The sequence below is a fragment of the Rattus norvegicus genome, chromosome 10 (assembly GCF_036323735.1).
Source record: "Rattus norvegicus strain BN/NHsdMcwi chromosome 10, GRCr8, whole genome shotgun sequence".
NCBI classification, from domain to species: Eukaryota; Metazoa; Chordata; class Mammalia; order Rodentia; family Muridae; genus Rattus; species Rattus norvegicus.
Window position 1 is genome coordinate 11,894,354 of NC_086028.1, and position 25,723 is coordinate 11,920,076.

At 41.2% G+C, this 25,723-nt stretch overlaps 1 protein-coding gene across 5 annotated transcripts in view; it reads left to right on the forward strand.

Annotated features, from left to right (window-relative positions):
• Crebbp (CREB binding protein) overlaps nucleotides 1–25,723 on the forward strand; it is a 125,960-nt gene that overhangs the window by 52,047 nt on the left and 48,190 nt on the right. For 3 of the 5 annotated variants that reach the window (XM_039086667.2, XM_039086668.2, NM_133381.4), the window contains 3 exon segments: nucleotides 3,790–3,966; nucleotides 22,227–22,467; nucleotides 23,730–23,843. In XM_039086667.2, the coding sequence (XP_038942595.1) occupies nucleotides 3,790–3,966; nucleotides 22,227–22,467; nucleotides 23,730–23,843 (532 nt within the window). 5 annotated transcript variants of the gene reach the window in all.

Below are 25,723 nucleotides of genomic sequence, written 5' to 3' on the forward strand. Positions count from 1 at the left end.
ACAGCATGGGTTTACTTGTCTCCCTTCCTTCTGCTAGTCACATGGCTTGTCGCGTCAGATATGTAGCTTTGGTCATATCTGTGTGGTGTTTCACTGGAGTTGGACCCTACTTCGAGTATTTATTCTAAGTGGTCATGTGAAAATTACAGTCAGAGTTCTTTGTTGTGGCAGGTTGGGTTCATGAGTGGTTCTCTGTGCAGTAAAACTCTTACATGAAGCATGGGGCTGTTTTAGCTAGCTTGAGCTCGTTTTCTCATGGCCAACAATATCCATTTGGAGGAGCTCTTAGGAATCCTATTGGACTTTCTTTGAGAATCTAATAATGTATCGGTTCCCTCAAAACAAAACAAAACAAAACAAAACAAAACAAAACAAAAAACACTGCCACACAAAAACAGGACAGACTCCTTTGTCCTGGCTCTGCTGATGATTCAGGTTGTGCCTGCCATTGTTTCAGCCTAGTGTAGTGTGGGAACTCTTCTGGGAGAGGAGCTACCACTAATGTGACTTTATTGAGGAGAAATGCCTTGCTGTGTTTACATCCTACAGAGGAGCAAGAAGTTAGGCCTGTGGTATACCAACCACTACTGTAAAGCCTACCTTGGAGAGGGGCCTTGTTTGCAGTGGGCCACCTGTATCTTTCGATTCACAGCCTTTCCAATACCATCACCTTTTTGGTATGGATCTTGCTTGCCCGGTTGGGAGAGGAAGGCGAGTGAATCCAAGAGGAACTAGGATGCTCTCTTGGTTAGTGTAGTGGAGAGAATCTTTGTGCTCTTTTGGGTCTCAGAGCTTGTTTTATTAGTATTTCAGTAGCTATTGTATCATTATAAGTAGAAAATAGCATTTGTTCCTCATTAAAATAACAAACTGAGGAGGCTTTTGCTACTAGAGGTACCCACTGAGGCTAATGGGTCAGTATTTTGGAGCCTAGATTTGTTTGGTTTTGGGGGAGATGTCTAGGTTAGGAGATAATAGGGTCTTGCACCAAAGCCAAGGTTTGTTGACATAGGAGGTAAGGTAGAGAACATGGCCAGAGACCATCTATGTTGCGATCAAACACAAAACTGCCATCCTGTAAAAATCAAGGTGAACTGCCAGTTGATTACTGTCTTACCGGTAATTGAGAGCCTTGAAAGTTTATTATATTATTTATTCTTATTTATTTGTGTGCATGTATATATTTGTATTGATGTGGATATGGCCCACAGATGCATGATTGTGCCCAGTTTTACATTGGTCCTGTGGACCTGAACTCAGACCCTCCGTGCTTGTGCAGTCATCACTTGACCAGCCATAGTCATCTTCTCAGGTCTGCTTCCAAAGTTTAGGAGGTAGAGAGAGGACAGCTGCTTTTCCCAGTGTGCCCCAGATGTTGTGCTATCGTGTTCTGGCTTCAGTGACTTACTTTCTCAGGGTTAATTTAAGCTTTTGTTTTGGAGGCTTCTTAAAGTGGTGATCTCTTGGAGAGGTTATATATTTAGTTGACCCTATAAACACTAAGTACCTTCAGTGTAAATGTTTGTGGGAAACAAGATCTGGTTTTATGTCCAAGTGAGACTCAGTGTGGACGAGCATAGGTAGTATTGTGGCAGATAGCTCTGGAGTTGAATAGTGAGTGCTCTGTGCTTTCCATCATCTGTCAGTGTAGAAAAGCATAGTCTACCCTTCCTTCCATCGTGTTGGGTGCTGTCAGTTGATTATGTTGTGCAGCCCAGGACCTGAGCAGCTTTTGGCTGGTGGTTGGATAATTGCCAGTTTGCCACAAGTGTCCTTGTGTCAGTGAGCAGTTTGTATGGGTGTTCTCCGTGGCCTACAGGCTCTTCCCTTACTGGGTCTCCTACCTCGGCTGTGCAGGCTCAGGCCTACCCTTCCTTGTTGGGGCTTCACTTGTGGGTGCTGCAACTCCTATGCTTTTATTCTTAGTGTAGTAAAGAGAGACATTACTAGATAAACAGATTCTTGAACGACTGACTGGTACACCGGATCACAATGCTTTTTCATGGCAAGTGGATAGAATTGTGAAACATGATTTAATAGTTAATGCTTTACGAGAAGTTTTGTTGTTGTTTGGGAATTCTACTGTAGTTTTTCTGAGATTGGACTTGAATTAAGTACTTGAAAAGGCTCTGTTTGGAAGGACAAGAGTAAAGTACACTTTACTGTGTGGGCTACTGGTAATGAGAATATTAACATTCCATAAGTTTTACTTTGTGTATAAATAAATTTCACGTCACTGAAAGTTACTTTTTGGCTTTGAATTTTACTCCGTTTCAGTAGCACATTTAAACTAAATCTGATAAAATTTGCAAATAAAGCTAGGTTTATTAGCTTATTATTAATAAATAATTGTTAGGAAGTTAAAAGGACTAAGTGGGTTTTATTAGTAATTGGATTTAAACATCTTAATTTTATTGTTTGATTTTTTTTTTTTTTAAGCACTGGTGCTAAGCAGTGTGTTAGCCTAGACTTGGGGCCATACATAATTTGAATTCATCAACAGAGTAGATACAGAATTAGGAACCTAGAAATCTAGACACTCTAAAAGTGAATGGTTCCCCCTAATCTGCAGCTGTGTCCATTGCTTTCTATCTGATCTGTCACTCCTTTTAAGATAGGACAAGCTACAGTGAGATGGAGGCATATGTCTATTTTAGCCTTAAACGTTAACTACTAGCTCTGATCTGACTGAGAACAGGCTGGTGCTGGAAATGAGCGTGGTGCCAGATACTTAAGCTCTGGCCTCCATAGTCAGACTGGATATCTTTTTGTTATAGACCCAGGATAGGAATCTACTAGCTTTCAAAATGTGTAATGAGTTTCTTTGAATTGGGTATCTGTAACATGCTGTCCATGACCTTTGGACATGACCATGGACTTTGTCTATGATTCTTACCTTTGGGAATTGAAACCATGCTGAAACTGTCTACTTGCCAAGGAGAAAAGATGAGATTTCCTAAAGAAAGCTGAGTGTGGTAGTATCCATGAGACTGAGATGGGAAGATCATGAGTTCAAAGCCAGCCTAAGCAACACAGAAAGACAGACTATATTTTAGTAGTTTAAAAAGAAAGAAAGAAGGTTGGGTATTTTTGGCACATGCCTTTTATCCCAGCACTCTGGGGCAGGGAGCAGAAGCAGGTGAATCTTTGAGTTTGAGGCCAGCCTGATCTACAGACTGAGTACCAGGAGAGCCAGGGCCACACAGAGAAAACCCCACTTAACAAAACAGAACAGAATAGAACAGAACAGAACAAAACAAAACAAAAAACAAAAATTGGGCCGGAGAGCTGGCTCAGCCATTAAAATCTAATCTCACAACCAAAATAAAGAAAAAAAGGCTGTTGGTAATAGGAGAGGGTTGCAGGGGTGGGGAGTGGGGGGCAGAGAAAATTTTCTAAAGAAACTTACCAGAGTGTTTCCAACCATCATATGTCCCCTTGAAATCTGATCAGGAACCTGAGAGAAACAAAGCATTTATGGAGTAATTAATTGCTGTGTAGTTCTGGCTGGGGCAGGGCAGGGCTCTGACCAAGCAGAGGGGCGAAAGTGTTGCCTCTTCTGGGATGGTGGTTAGAACAGGGATGATCTAGCCTTCTGTCTGTAGCATTAAGTGAAACTTGGTCTTTCCCAGTTCTAACAAACCCTTGGCAGTGAGGCTCACACATTTATAACTGGAGGGAGGGTTTCACAGGGAATCTTACCTTGGCGTCAGTGGGTCAGGCACTTGTAGGTCTGTTTTTCATGGATGATTGTGTCATGGCAGCTGATAGTTCCTGTTTTTGTTTCAGATGGGGATGACTGGTAACACAAGTCCGTTTGGACAACCCTTTAGTCAAACTGGAGGGCAGCCGATGGGAGCCACTGGAGTGAACCCTCAGTTAGCCAGCAAACAGAGCATGGTCAATAGTTTGCCTGCTTTTCCTACAGATATCAAGAATACTTCAGTCACCACTGTGCCAAATATGGTAAGTTGCCCTTTGTTTTCTGTTCTGAGGTCTTGGTGGGTGCTTTGGCATATGGATGGTATGGTGCTTGCAGTGAAGATCTGTAACTGAGTGTGCCATCGGTGACAGAATCATAGCCCACCTCCTAAAAGCAGCTCTCTAAATGGGCTTTTCATTTTCTGTTAGGAGCGAGCAACAAGAAGGGCAGGGAAGGCCGACTTAGCTGCCTCTCCCAGGTGCCCTTTGTTGATGGAGAGAATTATACACGTGAATTATTTTACCATCCTTTCCACATTTGTGAATACTGACAAGACTGACTTGCCTTGCTTGTTGCTAGTGGATTGAAGCTGTCAGTAGGCGCTTGATTTGTGTTGCAGTCAAACAAAAGACTAGTTTTGAATTACAAGAATTACTTTGTACGGATGAGACAGTATTAGGTCTGACTTGATAGATGATTACATATCTTCATTCTTAAGAATTCCCAGCTACAGCAGAAATTGTCCATGGAAGCTCTAACCTAACAAGCCAATGGGAGTGTCTCCTTTTGCCCAGAATAGCATCTGTTAATATACAGCATTGAGGACTGGTGTCTCCAGTTGAGAGTGGTACATCTCAGCTGCTGAAGGCATAGTATGCTGGTGGTAGCTGGTTAACCCCAGCAGCCACTTGTCCCACTTCTCTTCTCCCTTACATTTTGGTGATGTGGACCCCCATACTTCCTTCCATGCACTTCCACACTATAACGCTTAGCGAGGCTTAGCGAGGCTTAGCGAGGACTGACCGCGCTCCTTAGACAGTTGTTTTTTAACATTGCAAAACTTGTCATTTTGAAATACCAGTAAGAGAATTCCTGAGTAGTCTCTTATCTCCTCCCCCTATAAGATCTTCTATAACCTTAGTATGTGCCAAAGAGAAGAGAATGACAGTGTTTACAGCATGCAGTGTTCTGAGGCAAGTGTACATTCAGAATATGGGGACAGTGAAATGTCCTGGTAACACCCCCCCCCTTTTTTTTAATCTGTGAAACCTGCCTGTTTTCTCTTTTCAGAACCACTGCTGTTTTTTTGTTTATTCGTACAATCCCCGTAGCCCTCCTAGTCTGCTACCTTCCTTTCAGTAGCTTTTGGTTGCCAGGTTTATGGGACTAGTGTTAGCCTCTGGGATCTTAGACTCACGCTTACATACTGCCTGGCCTCTTCGTGCTTTGTTTTCAGTTCTTGCAAAGACAGTGGCATGGACTCTAGGGCCAGCTGCATTGCTTGTGCCTGCTTGGTAGCTAGGCACACATTTAGACTTTAGTGAAAAAAAAAACATTTTATTTTTCCATGATGTTCTCTGTTTTATACACAGGAATCCCTGACAATGTTTCCCTCCATTTCTGCTTTTAAATTTCTCTCTGACTTCTTAGGTTCCCTTCTCCACTACTACTCCAGAATGATAAAATCCCTGTACTCCAGCTTCCTCTGCCCGCCTTGGCTGCTTTGGAGACCTAAACTTGCTAAGTGTAGTGTGGCCAAGGGTTGCACAGAGGGCCCAGGCAGAAGGGCCTCCCTTCTTTCAGGAATAGAGCAGGGCTCCTTGCAGCCTCAGCACTGACCAGTGTTCTCCTACAGGGCCGCCTAGAACTCTGGTATTGTGGAAGTAACCCTTTGTAAGCCACTACCCAACCCTTCTCCATTCTGGTCCCTACAATCCACTGTCTTCAGACACTGACAAAATAGGTTCTTTGGAGTACAGCTTTTCCTGTGCGAACCCCTGCTTTGAAGAATGGTCAGGAGGAACAATGGCATGCATTTCATTCTTTTGTTAGTTTTTGTGGATTTTGGAAGAACTCAGTCAACACTTTTCCTTAACCCTCTCAAAACCATAGTAAACTAGGAAGCCTTTTTATCTATAGAGGCTATAGTGCTCTGGCCACCTTTCTTATAAAAGGTCATGTGGACTGTAGAGAAAGGGTCATAGATGCCTTTGGGAAGTAAACTGGGTCCTTTGCTGCTTGTACTGTTTATTCTGGAATAGCCCTCAGTGGAACATGATGTGGGACTGATAAAGGGGTCAAGGCATAGGCTGCAAGTTATCCCTGCAGTAGCTTCTTGAGTCATCATCAACTGGTCTCATTTGATGGTGAGGAAATTAACATTCTGAGGGAGTCTCACTTGTTCATGGCTGTGTGGCTTCCTCTTTGCAGAGTTCTTTTTAATTATATACCCAGATGTTTTAGCAGCCCTGAGTCCCCTGGGAGTGGCTTTCCTAGCCCATGCTTACACAATTTGCAGTTTCTTGACTGTGTTTTGTCATCTTTCTTGAATTTTCTCTATTATATCTGGTGTTTTTAAATGACAGATTTTTATATGGCAAGGAAACATTGTTATAAAAATAGATCTGTTACATTTAAAAAGGAAAATACTATGCCCTGAACTTAATGGCCTTCTCCCTTATTTTGGAGATAGGAAGAAATATACTTTGAGAGTTGTTTTGATTTGTTTCCTAATTCTGTGATAAAGTTAATCAAAAGCAACTTGGAAGAAAAGGCTTTATTTGGCTTGCATTTCCACATCACTGTCTGTTATTGAGAGAAGCCAAAATCATGGAAGAATGCTGCTTACTTAACTCCTCGTGGCTTGCTCAGTGTTCTTTTTAAAAAACTACTCAAGTCCACCTATAGGCATCACCTATAATGGGGCTGGACCCTTTCACATCAATCATTAAACAAGAAAATGCCCCACAGACAGACCTACATCCCAGTCTTGTAGAGGTGTTTTCTCAGTTGAGGTTCCCTCTTTACAGAATGACCTGAGCTTGTATAAAAGTTGATAAAAAATTGGCCAGCACAAGAGTTAGTTTTTAGGAGTTGATTGACTTTGGCACCAGACAGTTCAGGTTAGGAACACTGATGCCAGATTATGCAGGTTAAGTTCTTCATGGGGTAACTGAAACCTCATAGTCAGGGGCCAAGGGACTCTTTCTCTCATCTTGCATGGCTTCAGCATTTCTGTCTGTGTTGGGAATGGGAAAATATTCACTCACTTATTTGATTGTTTTGTCTGTCATGTTTCCTGTGCCCTGCTATGGGCTTAAGTACAGGAGGAAAGCCTAGAGGGTAGTTGTGAGGGAAGATGAGTTTGCTCTTCAGTGGAAAACAATTAGAAAACCCCAGTTGATGGACACAAAGACCTTCTTAGGTGGAAGCATCAGAAAAGGCCTCTTCAAGGCAAAGAGATTTGAAGATGATGCCACAGAGACTCTAATAGTTCTCAGCCTTCCTAAAGTGGTGACCCCAAACCATAACATTATTTTCGTTGCCACTTCATATCTGTAATTTTGCTACTGTTATGAATCATATTCTAAATATATGTATTTTCTGATGGTCTTAGGCGACCCCTAAGAAAGGGTCTTTAGATCAACCCCAAAGGGGTCCCAACTCACAGGATGATAGAAAGTTACTGGCTTTTGTAGGAATGGCTGAAAGCCCAGTACTTTGGAATGGTGACTCTTAGGAAGGGCCAAGTAGAAATGTACAAAGTTGGGGGCCAAGCAAAAATCATCTTGCAGTTGGGGGTGAAGAAATGGCTCAACAGTTAAGAGCATTGACTCTTCCTTCTTCCTCAGTACTGGACTTTAGTTCCTTCCTATCACCCTGAGTGCCTCACAACCACCTGTAACTCCAGTTCCAGGGGATTTCATGCCCTTTTCCTGGCTCCCATGAACACCAGACGTGCATGCAGTGACAGACACCCATATAAATAAATTATATATATTATATATATTATTAAATTAAAGCTGGAGTGAGAGTAGGGACTTGAGTGGAAGGTGAGCTATTAGTTTACAAGAAAATAAGCTGCAGTTTCTGCTTTTCTTTTTACATCATTCAAAGGTTTTGTTTTGTTCTTAGCTACTTTGGAGGTGCTAGTGGCCTGAATATGGTTGATCACAGTAAGTTAGGAGAGAAAACAAGGTTGTCACTTAGGTAGGTTACTTACTGAGAAGGTGTCCTGGTAGAGAATCCTTTACAGAGCCAGAAGAGGAACATGGTTGAGAGAGGGAACAGCAGTGTAGTGCAAGTGACTGAAATATGCATCCCAAGAGAGGATGGCAAGTAAGTGGGTGGTATGAATGAATAGGGCAGCTGCTGGCCATCTTGGGGTCACTGGCAGTGTAGAGACAACTTTATGACGTGGCCCAGGAAGAACATCAGACAGTTCTCCAGCTAGAGACGAGGGAAAAGGAGTTGGTGTAGGAGATGGTAGGGATAATTCCCTACTAGTGGAGAAGGGACTTTTGGAGCATAGATTCAGTGTCAGCTGAGAGTAAGAGAAAGGTTAAAGAGCATCATTAGGACATGAAAACCAGCCTACCATGGTTCATCCTGTGTTGATGAGTATGTGTGACTTGCATGCTTGAAAACCTTGGGATCACCTCTCTATGACTCCCAGTGCTTTGGTGCTGGGAGCTGCAAAGTGTTAGAAGCTAGAGACCCTGATAGAAATGTATGGTAGGGTTCATTTTTGAGGATATATTCAAGAGCAAATAGGAATGTTCTTAAATGTTCAGATTTTTCTCATTGTAATTCTGCTTCTGGTCTTTGAATTTATAATCTCTTTATATAGATTTTTGAGGTTTGTTAGTAATGTCTTACCACTTAGTGATTCGCAGAGGCACTTTGCATATATTTCTCTGCAAAAATATAACTTCTAAAATCAGGATGCGTATTAGATTTGGCCACACAAATTTAATTACAGTATGTATATTGCTTTATATGTTTTTAAACTAATAAGACTAAAATAATTAAATATTTATTGTATAACGTTCTAGGACATTTTTATGTGAACCTAAAGATTTTAAAATTATTTATAGCTAATTGATAATGGAAGAGAAATGCTTTATCAGAGGTAAGAGTATGTTGTCAGTCTGTATTTTGGTTTTAAGGTATGTGGGGACCTTCCTTGAAGAGAAATAATGTGCACAGGAACAGTGTGCTGCTCTGATGGTGGCATTTTGCCCTCCGCTTTGGATTGGGTTTGCAGCTTTGTCATAGGACATCCTTTGAAGTAGGGCTTGTCTTAGGCAGAGATATGTAAGGGATAAAGTTGCTTCACCTCCATGGCTGAGCAGGTCTCTGTGGGGACTTTCTGATCGGAAGTTTCTATATTGTAGTTTTTTCAAATAAGAAAAATTAAAAACAACAATAGAGATGTCAGCATTCTTTTTTTTTTCTTTTTTTTTTCCTTTTTTTTTTTTTCTTTTTTTCTTTTTTTTTTTGGAGCTGTGGACCGAACCCAGGGCCTTGCGCTTGCTAGGCAAGCGCTCTACCTCTGAGCTAAATCCCCAACCCCGAGATGTCAGCATTCTTAAGAGGTAGGGGATTCATCTGATGTGCTGCTTGCTTAGCTTACTTAACATTGCTCATGAGAATGCATTATACTTTGTTTTGATTGTGTTTTAAAATTTTGAGGTAGAGGTTTGGACAGGACCCAGACAGCGCTGATGGACAACTATCTTTAAATGGGAAGAAAATGTGGCTGGTCAGAGGAATTTTCAGACAGAGGACAGTTGTGTCTTCTGCATCCTGCCAAAATAGCCCAGTTGATAGAGTGATGCTGGCAGCAGCTAAATTGTAAGCCATGGACGCTGGATTTTCTTGCCATGTGTCCTGGGCTTCAGGAAGTATCTTTGCATCTCACTGTGCATGCCTACCTGTGATGAAGCCTTACCTCATCTACCGCATTCAGAATCATCCAGGAAAGAGGCTAGAAATTTGTTTCTGTGGTCACTCTGAAACTTCATTGTGTGTCCTGCTTAGTTTCCCAGTACCTAAGCCCCTTTGCTGTAATTCAGATACTCCTCAAATTAGATAGATGAGTAGTCCGTCCTTTTATATTAGAATCTGCAGTTATATGTGTGTCCCTTTAGTATAAGAGCCGATCTAAATAAAGTGTATGATAGCTGTTGTTCACCACAATGTTGGCCAAGAGGCCAGCTATGCCCTGTGGAATGGACTTTAATTTGCTGTTTTTGTTTTCTTTCTCTTGGGTATAGTTGATGATTTGGGCATTGTGAAGGACCCAGTTTAGTAGTCAAGAGCTGCAAATAGTAAGGTATAACAATTTATTTAGCATTTTCATTGTGTCTTGTTCAAGTAATATGGAGATAATTTGCATAATCATGTTTAACCTGCAGCCTTTGGGCAGTGTATCCCAGGACAAACTTGACTGTCATTCAACAAGTTTTTAAACAGCAAAATCATGTTACAGTGTCAGAAGGTTGGGCATCTTTTCTTAGAGCCTGTAGGAGATGTGCATAGGTGTGTTCCCATCTCCATGTTCATTGTCTCTTGAGTGATCGACCCTCTTGTAGCTAATAGCTGTGGTGGTTTGTGCTGACAGCTCATACTGCATAGCCCAAGCTACCCTGAATTCTTGCTTCAGACTTCTGAGTGTTGAGATATCAGGCGTATGACATGACGCTGGGCCTTGACAGCTGTGTCTGATTCCTAAAAGGAACCAGCAGGCCATACCAATGTTGAGACATAAAATCCTTTGAGTAACTTGCCTGTTCTTGGACAGTTAGTAGAAACTAACTTTCTTTTCTGTGAGGGATGCCTAGATAAGCTTGGTTTTTTATATCTATATATCTATATAATCTATATATCTGCAGGGTATAGAGCATCGTCAATGATTTTTCTAGTTGATATTTTGATTTTATAATTGTCAGTGCTGAAAATGCTGCTGTGTTAAATATACTGCAAAATGGTAAATGTATGTATGGGGACATTTTGGAAATTCTGTCCTATTCCCAGGCCAAGATTTAATTTGATAATTTTTTTAAATCGAAACTTGTCAGCAACTCAAAAAAATCGAACATTCTGTTATACTATGAAAGCTGAAGAGATATCTCAGGTTAAGAGCACTTATTGCTCTTCCAGAGGACCCCGCGTTCAGTTCCCTAATTATCACTGGTTACTCAGGGCCCCTTCAGGTACCAGGCACACAAGTGGTGCATAGATACATATCCAGGCAAAGCACCCATGCACATAAGATAAAATAAAATGCATTGTGATACACTATTACTGAGGAATGGTTGAAGAGAGATATTCAAAGTCTTTGTTTTCTATGATTAAGTGGTTCTGTTTCTTGAAGAACAGAAGTTTGTATGGGCAGTCTTGAGCCTGAGGTGTTCCAGGAAATGTTTGTGGTGTCGTGGTCAATGTGAGGTTGCTACAGTGCAGTCATATAATGTGAGACAGTGAGCACTGCCAGACAAGCCCTAGGACCGTTGTCCCGTCGATTTTTAATTAACTTTTTGGTCATTGAATGTTCAGAAACTTTCTTGCTTTTCCAGTTTCTCAGTGCCCATACTCAAGTATGTGGTTTCTTACGGGGTTGCCATCACAGGCTAAGGAGCTGTAGTAGAATATAGAACATATAGGAAAAAGAGATTAGGATAATTACTCAGAATTTAAGTAACCCAGGTGGTGGTGGCATATGTCTTTAATCCCAGCACTAGGGAGGCAGACAGGATTGATGTGAGTTTGAGGTCAGTCTGGTCTACAGAATGAGTTCCAGGACAGCCAGGGCTGTTATACAGTGAAACCCAGTCTTTTAAAAAAAAAATAATAATAATAAAAGAAAAACTTGACCAGACCTAATAATCCTAATAAAAATTCATATTAGAAAATTTTAAAGGCCTAAGGAATGCCAGTATATTAGATATTTTGCCTATAAAGGCAGTTTGGTAGATTAGTGGGTATAAGTGATGGGCTACTAAATTATAGTGATCAACAGCACATATGTTTTAGTTTTGTTTTCTGTTGTTTTGATTAAATACTATGACAAAAGCAACTGTAAAATGTGTTGATGGCCCAGCAGAGGTGGCTCATGCCTTTAACCCCAGCACTTGGAAAGCAGAGGAGTTACAGGGAAAAGTGTTATGTGTGCATATGTGCAAGTAATCTAACAATTTCTATACTGTTAATAAATTCTCAAAGAGTTAAATAAAATGTTAAGAAAAGTAAGCCTATAAAAGGAAAGTATTTGAAGATAAGATGAATATTTTGTAATGCACAAATGTAATGTAAGGTATAAAAGCCTTAGTCAAAAACTTAAAATAATAATCCTCACCTATCACCAATGTAGACAAGGCTTCTCTTGCTTCTTCTCAGAGACACCTTCATAGGCGTTTCTATTTAAGTTCCAAAGGACTTAACAGATTTAGATTGATGTTATAGCTAGTTTTCCAAAATTAATCTTCACAATAAGAATAAAACATGGAAGAATAAACCTCATAAAGAATTGTCATGATAGAGAACACAGTGCACTAAAAGGAAAGTGTGAGATCACACTTCATAGACACTCAACAGGTGGATGGACCTCTGAGTTTGAGGACAGCAAGAACTATACAAAGAAACCAAAGTGGGGGAAATGTTTAGATTTAGCTCACCATTCTAGGTAGAGAAGTCTCAGAGGCAGGGCTTTAGGGCTGTGGTTGTATCACGTGCATAATCAGGAGCAGAGAGCAAAGAATGCGTGCATATGTGATTGTGCTCAGCTCACTTCTCCACTCTCACACCGCTCACTTACGGAATGGTACACCCACAGTGGGCACTTCTTCCCACTTGAATTAATGTACTAAAGATAAAATGCATATAGGCCAATTTGATCTAGATTTCTTCACTGAGGTTCTCTTTCCAATTGGTTCTGGACTGTATCAAATTGCTATAAGGCTGAGATGATGTGTGCTAGTGTTCCCAGCTCTCATGGGCCAGAGGCAGACAGATCTCTGAGTCAGAGGCCAACTCTGTATACACAGTTAGTTCCAGGTCAGCCAGGTCTGCACAGACAAACCCCATCTCAAACTAAACAAAGCAAACTGTCAAACCTGAAGAACTCTACAACACATAAGAGGTTATGGTTGTTCTTAGTGAAGCCCACCTATGTATGAATGGGCGTATCCTGCTGAGTCTGGGTCAGTGAATTTCTCAGTAGCTTACTCTTCAAACCAGTATGCTTCTTTTTTTTTCTTTTTTCTTTTTTATTATATTAACTTGAGTATTTCTTATATACATTTCGAGTGTTATTCCCTTTCCCGGTTTCCGGGCAAACATCCCCCTCCCCCCTCCCCTTCCTTATGGGTGCTCCCCTCCCCATCCTCCCCCCATTGCCGCCCTCCCCCCAACAGTCTAGTTCACTGGGGGTTCAGTCTTAGCAGGACCCAGGGCTTCCCCTTCCACTGGTGCTCTTACTAGGATATTCATTGCTACCTATGAGGTCAGAGTCCAGGATCAGTCCATGTATAGTCTTTGGGTAGTGGCTTAGTCCCTGGAAGCTCTGGTTGCTTGGCATTGTTATACATATGGGGTCTCGAGCCCCTTCAAGCTCTTCCAGTTCTTTCTCTGATTCCTTCAACGGGGGTCCTATTCTCAGTTCAGTGGTTTGCTGCTGGCATTTGCCTCTGTATTTGCTGTATTCTGGCTGTGTCTCTCAGGAGCGATCTACATCCGGCTCCTGTCCGCCTGCACTTCTTTGCTTCATCCATCTTGTCTAATTGGGTGGCTGTATATGTATGGGCCACTGTGGGGCAGGCTCTGAATGGGTGTTCCTTCAGTCTCTGTTTTAATCTTTGCCTCTCTATTCCCTGCCAAGGGTATTCTTTTTCCCCTTTTAAAGAAGGAGTGAAGCATTCACATTTTGATCATCCGTCTTGAGTTTCATTTGTTCTAGGCATCTAGGGTAATTCAAGCATTTGGGCTAATAGCCACTTATCAATGAGTGCATACCATGTGTGTTTTTCTGTGATTGGGTTACCTCACTCAGGATGATATTTTCCAGTTCCAACCATTTGCCTACGAATTTCATAAAGTCATTGTTTTTGATAGCTGAGTAATATTCCATTGTGTAGATGTACCACATTTTCTGTATCCATTCCTCTGTTGAAGGGCATCTGGGTTCTTTCCAGCTTTTGGCTATTATAAATAAGGCTTCGATGAACATAGTGGAGCATGTGTCTTTGTTATATGTTGGGGCATCTTTTGGGTATATGCCCAAGAGAGGTATAGCTGGATCCTCAGGCAGTACAATGTCCAATTTTCTGAGGAACCTCCAGACTGATTTCCAGAATGGTTGTACCAGTCTGCAACCCCACCAACAATGGAGGAGTGTTCCTCTTTCTCCGCATCCTCGCCAGCATCTGCTGTCACCTGAGTTTTTGATCTTAGCCATTCTCACTGGTGTGAGGTGAAATCTCAGGGTTGTTTTGATTTGCATTTCCCTTATGACTAAAGATGTTGAACATTTCTTTAGGTGTTTCTCAGCCCATTCGGCATTCCTCAGCTGTGAATTCTTTGTTTAGCTCTGAACCCCATTTTTTAATAGGGTTATTTGTCTCCCTGCAGTCTAACTTCTTGAGTTTTTGTATATTTTGGATATCAGCCCTCTATCTGTTGTAGGATTGGTAAAGATCTTTTCCCAATCTGTTGGTTGCCGTTTTGTCCTAACCACAGTGTCCTTTGCCTTACAGAAGCTTTGCAGTTTTATGAGATCCCATTTGTCGATTCTTGATCTTAGAGCGTAAGCCATTGGTGTTTTGTTTAGGAAATTTTTTCCAGTGCCCATGTGTTCCAGATGCTTCCCTAGTTTTTCTTCTATTAGTTTGAGTGTGTCTGGTTTGATGTGGAGGTCCTTGATCCACTTGGACTTAAGCTTTGTACAGGGTGATAAGCATGGATCGATCTGCAAACTTCTACATGTTGACCTCCAGTTGAACCAGCACCATTTGCTGAAAATGCTATCTTTTTTCCATTGGATGGTTTTGGCTCCTTTGTCAAAAATCAAGTACCCATGGGTGTGTGGGTTCAGTTCTGGGTCTTCAATTCTGTTCCATTGGTCTATCTGTCTGTCTCTGTACCAATACCATGCAGTTTTTATCACTATTGCTCTGTAATACTGCTTGAGTTCAGGGATAGTGATTCCCCCTGACGTCCTTTTATTGTTGAGGATAGTTTTAGCTATCCTGGGTTTTTTGTTATTCCAAATGAATTTGCAAATTGTTCTGTCTAACTCTGGATTGGTATTGGTATTTTGATGGGGTTTGCATTGAATCTGTAGGTCGCTTTTGGTAGAATGGCCATTTTTACTATATTAATCCTGCCAATCCATGAGCATGGGAGATCTTTCCATCTTCTGAGGTCTTCTTCAATTTCTTTCTTCAGAGTCTTGAAGTTCTTAATGTACAAATCTTTTACTTGCTTGGTTAAAGTCACACCGAGGTACTTTCTATTATGAAGGGTGTCGTTTCCCTAATTTCTTTTTTTTTTTTTTTTTTTTTGGTTCTTTTTTTCGGAGCTGGGGACCGAACCCAGGGCCTTGCACTTTGTAGGCAAGTGATCTACCACTGAGCTAAGTCCCCAACCCCGTTTCCCTAATTTCTTTCTCGGCTTGTTTCTCTTTTGTGTAGAGGAAGGCTACTGATTTATTTGAGTTAATTTTATACCCAGCCACTTTGCTGAAGTTGTTTATCAGCTTTAGTAGTTCTCTGGTGGAACTTTTGGGATCACTTAAATATACTATCATATCATCTGCAAATAGTGATATTTTGACTTCTTCTTTTCCGATCTGTATCCCCTTGACCTCCTTTTGTTGTCTGATTGGTCTGGCTAGAACTTCAAGAACTATATTGAATAAGTAGGGAGAGAGTGGGCGGCCTTGTCTAGTCCCTGATTTTAGTGGGATTGCTTCAAGTTTCTCTCCATTTAGTTTAATGTTAGCAACTGGTTTGCTGTATATGGCTTTTACTATGTTTAGGTATGGGCCTTGAATTCCTATTCTTTCCAGGACTTTTATCATGAAAGGGTGTTGAATTTTGTCAAATACCAGCATGCTTCTTATACTGCACTAACTTCCTTGCACATTTATCAAATGACACATGGGACTTGATATGCCAGGGTGAGGTAATACACACATACCGTTTTCCCCCATACCTCCTTTCACTCACCCCTCCTTAACTCCTCAGCTTAGTGTCCTCTTTTATATTTTTAATGATTAACTCCAACTTGTGCACTCATATATTCCCACTGGAATTATGGTTGACCTTCCACATCCTTTAAGAAAACCTACTCTACCTGATGCCTTCAGCAGTGCATGTGAAGTGACTGGCTTGATCTGGTGCAGGCAGCCATTGCTTCTGAGTTGATTGGTATAGCAGTCCAATCCAGTTCCTCCCCAGCCTCTGGCTCTTACAGTCTTTCCTCCCATCCTCCATGACAGTCCATGAACCTTGTGGAGACGATATAATATGGATGTCCTGTGTGTGACTTGTGGAGATGATATAACATAGAGGTCCTGTATGTGATTGGCCACTCCACTAATAGTCTCTGCAATTCAGTAGTTGTGAGGTTCTGTGTTAGTTACTGTCATTTAAAAAATGGATTGTTTGTATGAGAGAGTAGGCACAGATGTGCATGGGTGCACATGCACGTACATACCAAGTCCAGGAGAGGCTGTCAGTTTACTTTCTCTATCATGATGCCTATTGGTTTGAGTCAGAATCCTTACCTGGAACTCCTGTTTGTATTTTATTAGCTGTTTTCATCCCCTACATAGCTTGGGTTACAGGTGTGCCTGGAGTTTGTTATCTAGGTGCTAGGATCCACCTCTGCTCCTTGGAGCAGGCTTTTAACAACTGATCAACTTCTCTGAACTTTTCCATTTTTTTAATATTCGGTTCTTCATCATTTTCTTTTCATTTTTGTGTGTATGTTCATGTATGTTAACAATAGATAGGATGTGTACGTGCATGTGCATGCAGAGACCAGAGACTGGTGCCTGTTACTTTTTTTTTTTTGGTTCTTTTTTTCGGAGCTGGGGACCGAACCCAGGGCCTTGTGCTTCCTAGGTAAGCGCTCTACCACTGAGCTAAATCCCCAGCCCCGCCTGTTACCTCTTTAATCACTCTCTGTCTTGCATGCATATGTATTGAACCCAGAGCTCACCAATTCAGGTAGGTTAGCCAGCTGGCTAGCTTTGAGAAGCCGCCATCTCTGCCTTCCAATGCCTGCTTGGCTTTTTGTGTGGATTCTGAGGATCCAAACTCCAGCCTAACACTTTACTCATTTAGATCTCTTCCCAGATCTAAGTCTTTACATTTTCTAATGATCCTCCTCCTCCTCCTCCTCCCTTCCTTCCTTCCTTCCTTCTTCTTTCCTTCTTTTTCCCTACCCCCTTTCTCCTTCCTTCCCTTCCTTCGTCCGTCCGTTCGTCCGTCCGTCCGTCCGTCCTTCCTTCCTTTCTCTCTCTCTCTCTCTCTCTCTCTCTCTCTCTCTCTCTCTCTCTCTCTCTCGTAACTACTCCAAAGAAGAATGATGATTTGGCTATAAAGTAATGGATAGTTCTGTAAAACATTAATTTTGGAAAGTGAGATAAACTGTCTACTTTGAAAGACCCTCCTACTATGATAGAACTATTAGATGATTTTGTCAAGGTTTTCCTCAGACTCAGAGTTAATAAAGGAAAATTGAATGTCCTTATTGTACTATGCTAAATACTAGATTCCAAATATACTTCCACCAGCTTTTTGTTAAAACTTATATGTCAGCTGGGTAGTGGCGGCAGGTGTCTTGAATCCCAGCACTGGGGAGGCAAAGCAGGTGGATCTGGGAGTTTGAGAGCAGTCTGGTCTACAGAGCAATTTCCAGGATGTTTAGAGCTTCACAGAGAAACCCTGTTTTGGAAAATCAAAAACAAAACAAGATTACAAGTCTACTTGGATATTGTTTGTTGCCTTAAGTAATAATAATTTTTTGGTTTGTTTTTGTTGTTGGTTTTTCCCTCAAGACAGTCTGTCCTGGTGGGACTCACAGAGGTCTTCCTACCTCTGCCTCCTGAGAGCTAGGATTAAATGGGTGTGCTACCACTGCCCAGATTTTATGATGTATTCTAACATTTTGTCTCTTAGGAATTTAGGTAAAGCTGACGAGGACATTCTAATACTCCATAGTGCTTTGACTGGGGTTATTTGAGGCCATATATTTGATGACTGCATACTATTTCAGTATAGATCTGCTACAATATTAAGTCCAACTTGATAGGCATTTACATTTTTCTAATCTTTCATTTATCAGTGGGATGCTCAACTTTGTGAATACATTGTAGCGTATCTTTGTCTGATTACTTTCTTAGCATTGAGTTAAGTGGGTTTACAGAGTCAAAGGAATACATATTTGGGGCTGTTGGTCAGCCAAAAATAAAGCAAGTGATAAAGCACATGTCTGTCAGTGTTCATGAGGCCCTGGGTTTTGTGCCCAGTGCCACTAAGAAGAAAGGAAAGGAAGAGAGGGAGGAAAAAGGAAATGGAGTTGGTGATGGTGGCACCTTCATATAATCTCGGCATTCTAGAGGCAGACTCTGGGTTACAAACAAAGCAGACATTGCCTCAACCCCTACTCCCCACAACCAGAAGGACTGCGCATGTTTTGTTTGATAGCGTTCTTTTCCAAGTCTGAAAGTTTGTGTTTTAAATAATTACTGTATTTTTACCAGAACACTTGAGAGTACTGTTCTTATATATCCTCAACAACCACAGTGGTCATTTTCTATACTTTCCATACTGATGAGTAAAAACATGTTTTTTTTTGATTTATTTGATGACCAGTCACGTTTTAGAAACAGATTTATTGAGGTATGCATGGTGACATAATTCTGACACCTGAGAAGTGGAGGACTAGGCCAGACAAGGCTACAGGAGAGCCTGTCTCAAAATAACAACAAAACTAACTAACCAGCTTTTAATAAGATGTCATTCATATAATAATCTTTCTCGTAAAGTTCTCAGCTCAGTGGCTTTGGGTAACCACAGTCTTAGTCAGTTTTGAACATTTTCATCATCCTGAAAGGAAACCTTGTACCATTAGCAGCTACTCTTCCAACTCGCCAGAATCCTGAGCTTTAGCCAGTCTCAGATTTATCTTCCATTCCTATTCATTCCTGGACATTAAACAGAAATGGGATCATCCACTATGTAATGGTCGTATCCCCACCCCCGGCCCCACTCTCCCTTTCCTGGCTTCTTTCCCCCAGTAAACGGTTTAAAGTTTTTATTTATAGTGTTACTTCTTTTTTTCTCTCATTCATTTAATTCATTCACTCACTCATTCGCTTTATATCTCAATATCAACTCCTCTTCTCCTGCCAGTCCCCCTCACACAGCTCCTCCCCTTTCTCCTCCAAAAAGGGGGACAGCCACCCCCCAATATCACCCTAGCACATCAAAGTCGCATGTGTCATTTCTTAATGGTTACAAAAATATTCTAATTTGAGTAGAACACATTTTATTCTTCCCTTGATGGACACAGGTTGTTTGTGTTTCTGGTTGTTATATGTAATACTGATGTGAACTCCTTTTTTAAAAAAAATATGAACGTGTCCTTTTAATTGTCTTGGCTATGTGCCCAGGAGTGCAGAGTGATGTTCTGGCTTATGCTGAGGAACTGCCAAACAATTTTCCCAGCAACTTCAGTTTTTTCCAGTGGTGTGTGTCCAGGTCCTCCACATTCTCCTCTACTGGGCCACTGCTATTGTTTAGCACCCACCTCTTGTCGGTTCTAAAGCGATACTCTGTGACTTTGATCTTCCTCCCATGCCCCCATTTTTGAGATACGGTCTCTTAGCCCTGACTGTCCTGAAACTCACTATGTAGACAAGGATGGCCTCAAACTCACAGAAATCTGCCTACCTACCTCCTGAGGGCTTTAAAGATGTGTACCACCATGCTTGGTTTGATTGACACTTTTGTAATAGTGATGCTTAGTATCTATATTGGCCATATTTATATATATATTTTTTTTTCAGATCCTCTGCACATTTTAAAGATTGTCTTTTATTAATGGACTTTAAGAGTTTTGGTTTTTTTTCCCCCTTAGTGTTTTTGGTCCCAGCTGAGACCTAAGATTTACAACTAATTTTTCCCCATTCCTTTCCAATTCCACTGGAATTCTATGTAGACCAAGTTGACCTCCAACTCAGATCTGCCTGCCTCCGCCTCCTGAATGATGGGATAAAGGCATGTATCACCACTCCTAGTTCCCTTTTATTTTTTTAAATAAAAAGTTAAAAATCTGTTTGAGTGTTTTACCTGCATGTATATATGTATATCTCGTGTGCTTGGACCTTCTGGAATTGGAGTTATAGACAGTTATGAGCAATCTTGTGGGTATTAGGACTCAAATCCCTGTCCTCTGAAAGAACAGTCAGTGCTATTATCTGTTGAGCCATATCTCTAGCTCTCCCCTCCCTTCTGTTTTTAACTTTTTTCAAAATTTTTCTAAGCTATTGCAAATATTATATAATGTGCCATTCTTTAAAAATTTTGTGTGTGTGTCTGCACACATGCACACAGTGTGGATATGTGGCAGGTATGTTCATACTATTTCAAGTGTGGAGGTCAGAAGACAACTTTTGGGAGTTGGTTCTCTCTTCCTGCCACTGAGCCATCTTGCCAGTCTTTGTGCTTTAAAGGGAAGGTCTTGTCTAAGTCCCTTCCCTCTATTGATTTCTTAGTGACTTCCTGGGTATTAAGGACTCTGAAGGATACTTTTGACAGATTCTAGGGGGCCACCTGCAGCCCTCTGTTGCTTGTTAAATGCCAACCTAGGAGAAGCAATTAGATCTGTCCCTCAGTTTGTGGGAACTTTGTAAAAATTGGACCAGCCAGAGCTAGGTAGATGGCTCAGTTAGTAAGTGCCTAATGAGTATTTGAGTTTAGATCTGAAGGACCTAGATTTTTTAAATCCCTATTTAGCCCACTGCTGCTGGATCAGATAGGAGCTCACTAACTAGGTAATTTACCTGAAACCACAGCTTCAGGTTTGGCAAAAAATTCTCTCATTAAATAAGGTGCAAAACATTCCTTGTCAACTTGGCCTTCATACACATATGTGGACACATACACACTTGATACTTTTTAAGTTTTTCTCTCCCAATTGTGTATACATACTTACTTTTAAAGAAATTAAATTGAGGCTGGAGAGATGGCTCATGGGGTAAGAGCACTTGTTGCTCTTGCAGAGAATGCAAATTTGATTCCTAGTACCCATACAGGAGTTCACAATCATTCCTAATTCCAGGTCCAGGGGAGCTCATGCATCCATCTGACCTTGGGTGCCAAGCGTGAGTACAAAAAACAAAACAAGCCAAAAAAAAAACAAAAAAACAAAAAAACCATAGACATAGATGCAAGCAAAACACTCACATGTAAAATGAATAAATCAGATTAATCTTTATATTTGTTATGTTTGTGTGTGTGGAGATCAAGTCAGCTTGTATGTTCCTCCCACCAAATGGGCACTTGGGGGTCTATCTAGTCATTAGCCTTGGCAGCAAGTGCCTTGGGAGCCCCAATGTTTCTTATATTAAAATAAAATAGAAAAGATAAATCAATATTAGTGACTCAAATTGGGATTATCAAAATATTTAAGGATCAGAAACCCTTGATGTATATAGAGATTATAGTTTTTCTTCTTGGTAATCTCTATGCATGTGTGACGAGTATTGCTGATTTGTAAAGAGCAAGACCCCACAGGCTCCTGTCCATTTGCCTTGTGGTCAAGAGTTCTGCTCACCACATTTGTTCAGACAGATGGGAACAGTCCAACTCAGTTTCTGTAGTTCTGTAGTTTTAGTAGACCGCCAAAAGACAAAACACTTCTTTCTTAAGAAACCATACTTTAAAAACCATACTTGATTGTTGTGTTTCCTAACAGTAGTGACCACAGTGAAATGAAACTGCACACGTTGTCCTCTGAGTGTGTGCCACAGTGAATGTAAAGGACGCAGGGTGGTGCAGAGACCCTTCAAACAAAGGTGCTCTGATCCTCTGCTGTGAGCTGCACTTCTTCAAGGCAATCTTTGTTAGGTTGAACCACACAAAGCTGCCAGCATTTCGCTCTTTGGGACCTAAATAAGCAGCAGTATGTTTTGGGTCAGCTGACACACACTTTCACTGATGGGAGCTTACCCGCACCGCACGGTGGGGTAGATTGAGTTTGTGTTGCAGTGCAGAGCTGGTGCTGTTTCTGGTTGGTGTTACTTGGATGATAATTGTATTCAGATGAAAGCGAGTCAGCTTTGCATCTGAGTTAGGTTGATTTTTGTTTGGATCTTCTCAAGGTTCTGATAGATTAAAGGAAACTATACCAATTCTTTTGGTCATGTTGTTCATGAGCTTTCCTAATAATTATAGTGAATCAAAACTCTAAAAACTTAATAAGATATTTTTGTTACTTTGTTTTATTTTAGTCCCAGTTGCAAACATCAGTGGGAATTGTACCCGCACAAGGAATTGCAACCGGCCCCACAGCAGACCCTGAGAAGCGCAAACTGATACAGCAGCAGCTGGTTCTACTGCTTCATGCCCACAAATGTCAGCGACGAGAGCAAGCGAATGGAGAGGTTCGGGCCTGTTCTCTCCCACACTGTCGAACCATGAAAAATGTTTTGAATCACATGACACATTGTCAGGCTGGGAAAGCCTGCCAAGGTAAGTGCCCTTTCTGAACTAGTGGCTGTGGTTAGGGTGGACTTTGCTTTTATTATTTTCCAGCAGCTTTGGTGATTGGAATCCTACACTGCCTAGATCCTGGCCTCCTTTTGGTGTGACCTAGAATACGTTGTCCCCACAGTCCCCACATGTGGCACTCAACTGTCCCTGAAAATCTTACCTGCTGAGAAGGCAGGTGATTTGGTGTCCTGATACTCTGAACTGCTCTGCATGAGGCTGTACCCTGGGTTTGTTCTTTTTCTCCTTCCTTTCATGAAGGACTTCTCTGTTACTTCTTGAGGACTCCTTGTTAATGTCTGTATTGTGGTTGTTTAGGGCAGTAATACACCCAGGCAAGCATACACTTTTTCCCATACCCCCAGCATCTGTCTTGTGGTTGTTTCCTGGATTTAGACTATCAGTTGGCCCACTGCCTTGCTCCTCTGCCCTCTGTCTTAAGGTTGCTCTGATGGCATCCAAGTCATACCTAGGGAGGGAGAAAATTAGGTACATGCATCGTGTGCTCTCCTTTTTAAAAATTGTATTTATTTTACTGTATGCCTCATTTTCACTGAAGGGAGTATTTCCTGTTAACAGCCATGCTTTCTTGTAATCTTTATTCTCTTCTCTTCTTTCTTGTGTTCATAAACCTTGGGTAAAATATCTCCCTGCTCTCCCCTCTGTCCATGGTGCTTTTGTGAATCCCTTGAATAACCCTGATCATGATGGAAACACAGAATGTGGGAAGGTTAGACTTTAGAATATGAAGATGGGAAATATTCAGGGTCAGTTACTCTCTCAAATACTTTACAAAGTAACCCAAGTTCCTTTTAGAGTCTCCACAGACTTCTTATTGGCTTCTCTATCTGTATTTCTTCATTGTAGTTCTTAGCTAGTTTCATCCTTAACTATAATTTAATGTTTTTATTTTTAATGGTGACATTGTAGAACTCTATTCTGCCTTTCATTGTAGAAGCTCAGTATTTCAGAGGTTGATGGCTTTTATTCTATTTTGTGGGCGGAACCTTATTCACCCATCATTCATAACATTGCTTCTGTGGGAATTTTTTGGCTGGAATTGCTGACAGTCAACTTACAAACTTTTTGGACAGCCTGTTTGTAAGTTACGGACTGCTTGTACTGTATTATGGTTACACTTGTTACCATTTTTTTTAATGGAATCTGGCATTATAATTTAGGTGTAATTGAAAGTGTGACGATTTGGATAGAAAAATAACATCTCGTTGTTTTTCTGGTCATAGTTGCCCATTGTGCATCTTCACGACAAATCATCTCTCATTGGAAGAACTGCACACGACATGACTGTCCTGTTTGCCTCCCTTTGAAAAATGCCAGTGACAAGCGAAACCAACAAAGTAAGTGAGCACGGGGGCAGAGAAGCTTGGAGATGAGAATAGAAACTGTTCTTAAGAGAATGCTGAGAGTAGAGAGCTAGTGGGCAAGGGTCACCAGCACAACATGCTGGGTGAGGTAGGGCCACGGTGACTTAGTGCAGCTAAGCTCAGTGGGTAGATGGGCTTTCAGTGAACTTTGCAAATAGCTGGGCTTTCATTTCCCTTCACCAGCTCACATACATGCTCTTGAGCGAGGGTAAAACAGCAAGGTCATTTCCATCAAATGGCTGGCAGGAAGATTTGGTATTTTTCTGACAAGTACCTAGTATGAGGATTTGAATGTCAGGTTACCCACAAGGATAGTAACATCATGGGGGCAGTAGAGGGACAGACACCTTTTTTGTGAATAACCTGTTGGTTATATCAGTATAAGAGACTGATAAACTTTTTTGCTTAAGCAGTTTCTACACCTGCCAGTATATCAATTTATTAAGCTTTAGACTGGGACACTCAGCCTCAGGATTGACACATCCTGGTCATCTTCATTGTTCTGTTGTCTTCTGAGTCATCTGTGTAGTCCTTGACATGACCTGTTCTGTACTGGTGGCTCTTTACTGCATGTGGCCCCTGGATCCCTGCTGTTTTAGGCGGCAGAGCATTAGGAAGGATATGAACACCTCTTTGCAGTTTTAAGACCTTTTGCTGTTATTTCAGAGGCTAAAATGTAGTCTTTGGATATGTCCCTCATTCACACTTCTAGAAAGTACCCTTGTGGAGGCATGCTCTAATTGGAGGCATAACTTTCTTTAGTGATCTTTCAGGGTGGCACAGTCTTTCTCATCTTCACCATCTTACTTCTCCCCAAAGTTCTCTGTGTTCTTCACTTAGAACATCTTCTTGAACATCTTCACAGGTTCCTGTTCTGCCTGGTGAACATGTGCTGCTTTCTTCCTGGCAAATCACTCTAAATCTAAGAGTTCTATGGAATGGAGTGCCATTGCTGGCTATTTGACCTCTATGAATCCAACTTTTCTTCTGTGAGCTGACTCACACTGTATAGAATGCTCCATTGGGAAAAACAGGGTGTTGGGGCTTGATATCTTCTTCCTTACAGATGGACCACAATTAAGTTTCATTGAAAACTTAGTTTCTTGAAACAGTTAAATTACTCTTTATATGTATGTGTGTTGGGGGAGGAGGGTGGGCTTGTGTGTGTGAGTAGAGTTAGTTACTCATTTGCTGCAACTTGTGGTACAGGCCAGAGGTCAGAAAACAACTTTAGGTATTAGTTCTTGCCTTTGACTTTGTTTCGAGGCTAGGTCTTTGTTTGTATGTGTAATGTATAAACTGGGTAGCCTGTGAGTGTCCAGGCTTCTTCTATCTCCACCTGGTATTTGAACTAGGATTACATGCGTGTTACCATGGATGGTTTTACATGGACTGTGGGAATTTGAACTCGGGTCCTTTAGCTACTGAGCCATCTTCGTAACTCTTGAATTTTTAATAGAAATTTTTTTTTTCTGGGCATTTCTTATATAAAATAAAGTTCTGGGACACTGGGTCTTATTAAGTCCATGAATAAGGAGTTAGGGTTTCATTTTTTTTTTTTTTTTTTTTTTTGGTTCTTTTTTTCGGAGCTGGGGACCGAACCCAGGGCCTTGCGCTTCCTAGGTAAGCGCTCTACCACTGAGCTAAATCCCCAGCCCCTAGGGTTTCATTTTTTACTTTTAATTTTGGTGTGTGACTCGAGGGATCTTTTTCTCTTAAGATGTACATACTGTTATGAAAATTGTAAACCTTTGTGATTTTTCTTTTTAAGAAATACTTATGTGGTTTTTGTTCAAGACGATGAGAAAAAAGAAACATGGTTTGTCGTTCTTAATGTCCTTATGACTGCTTAA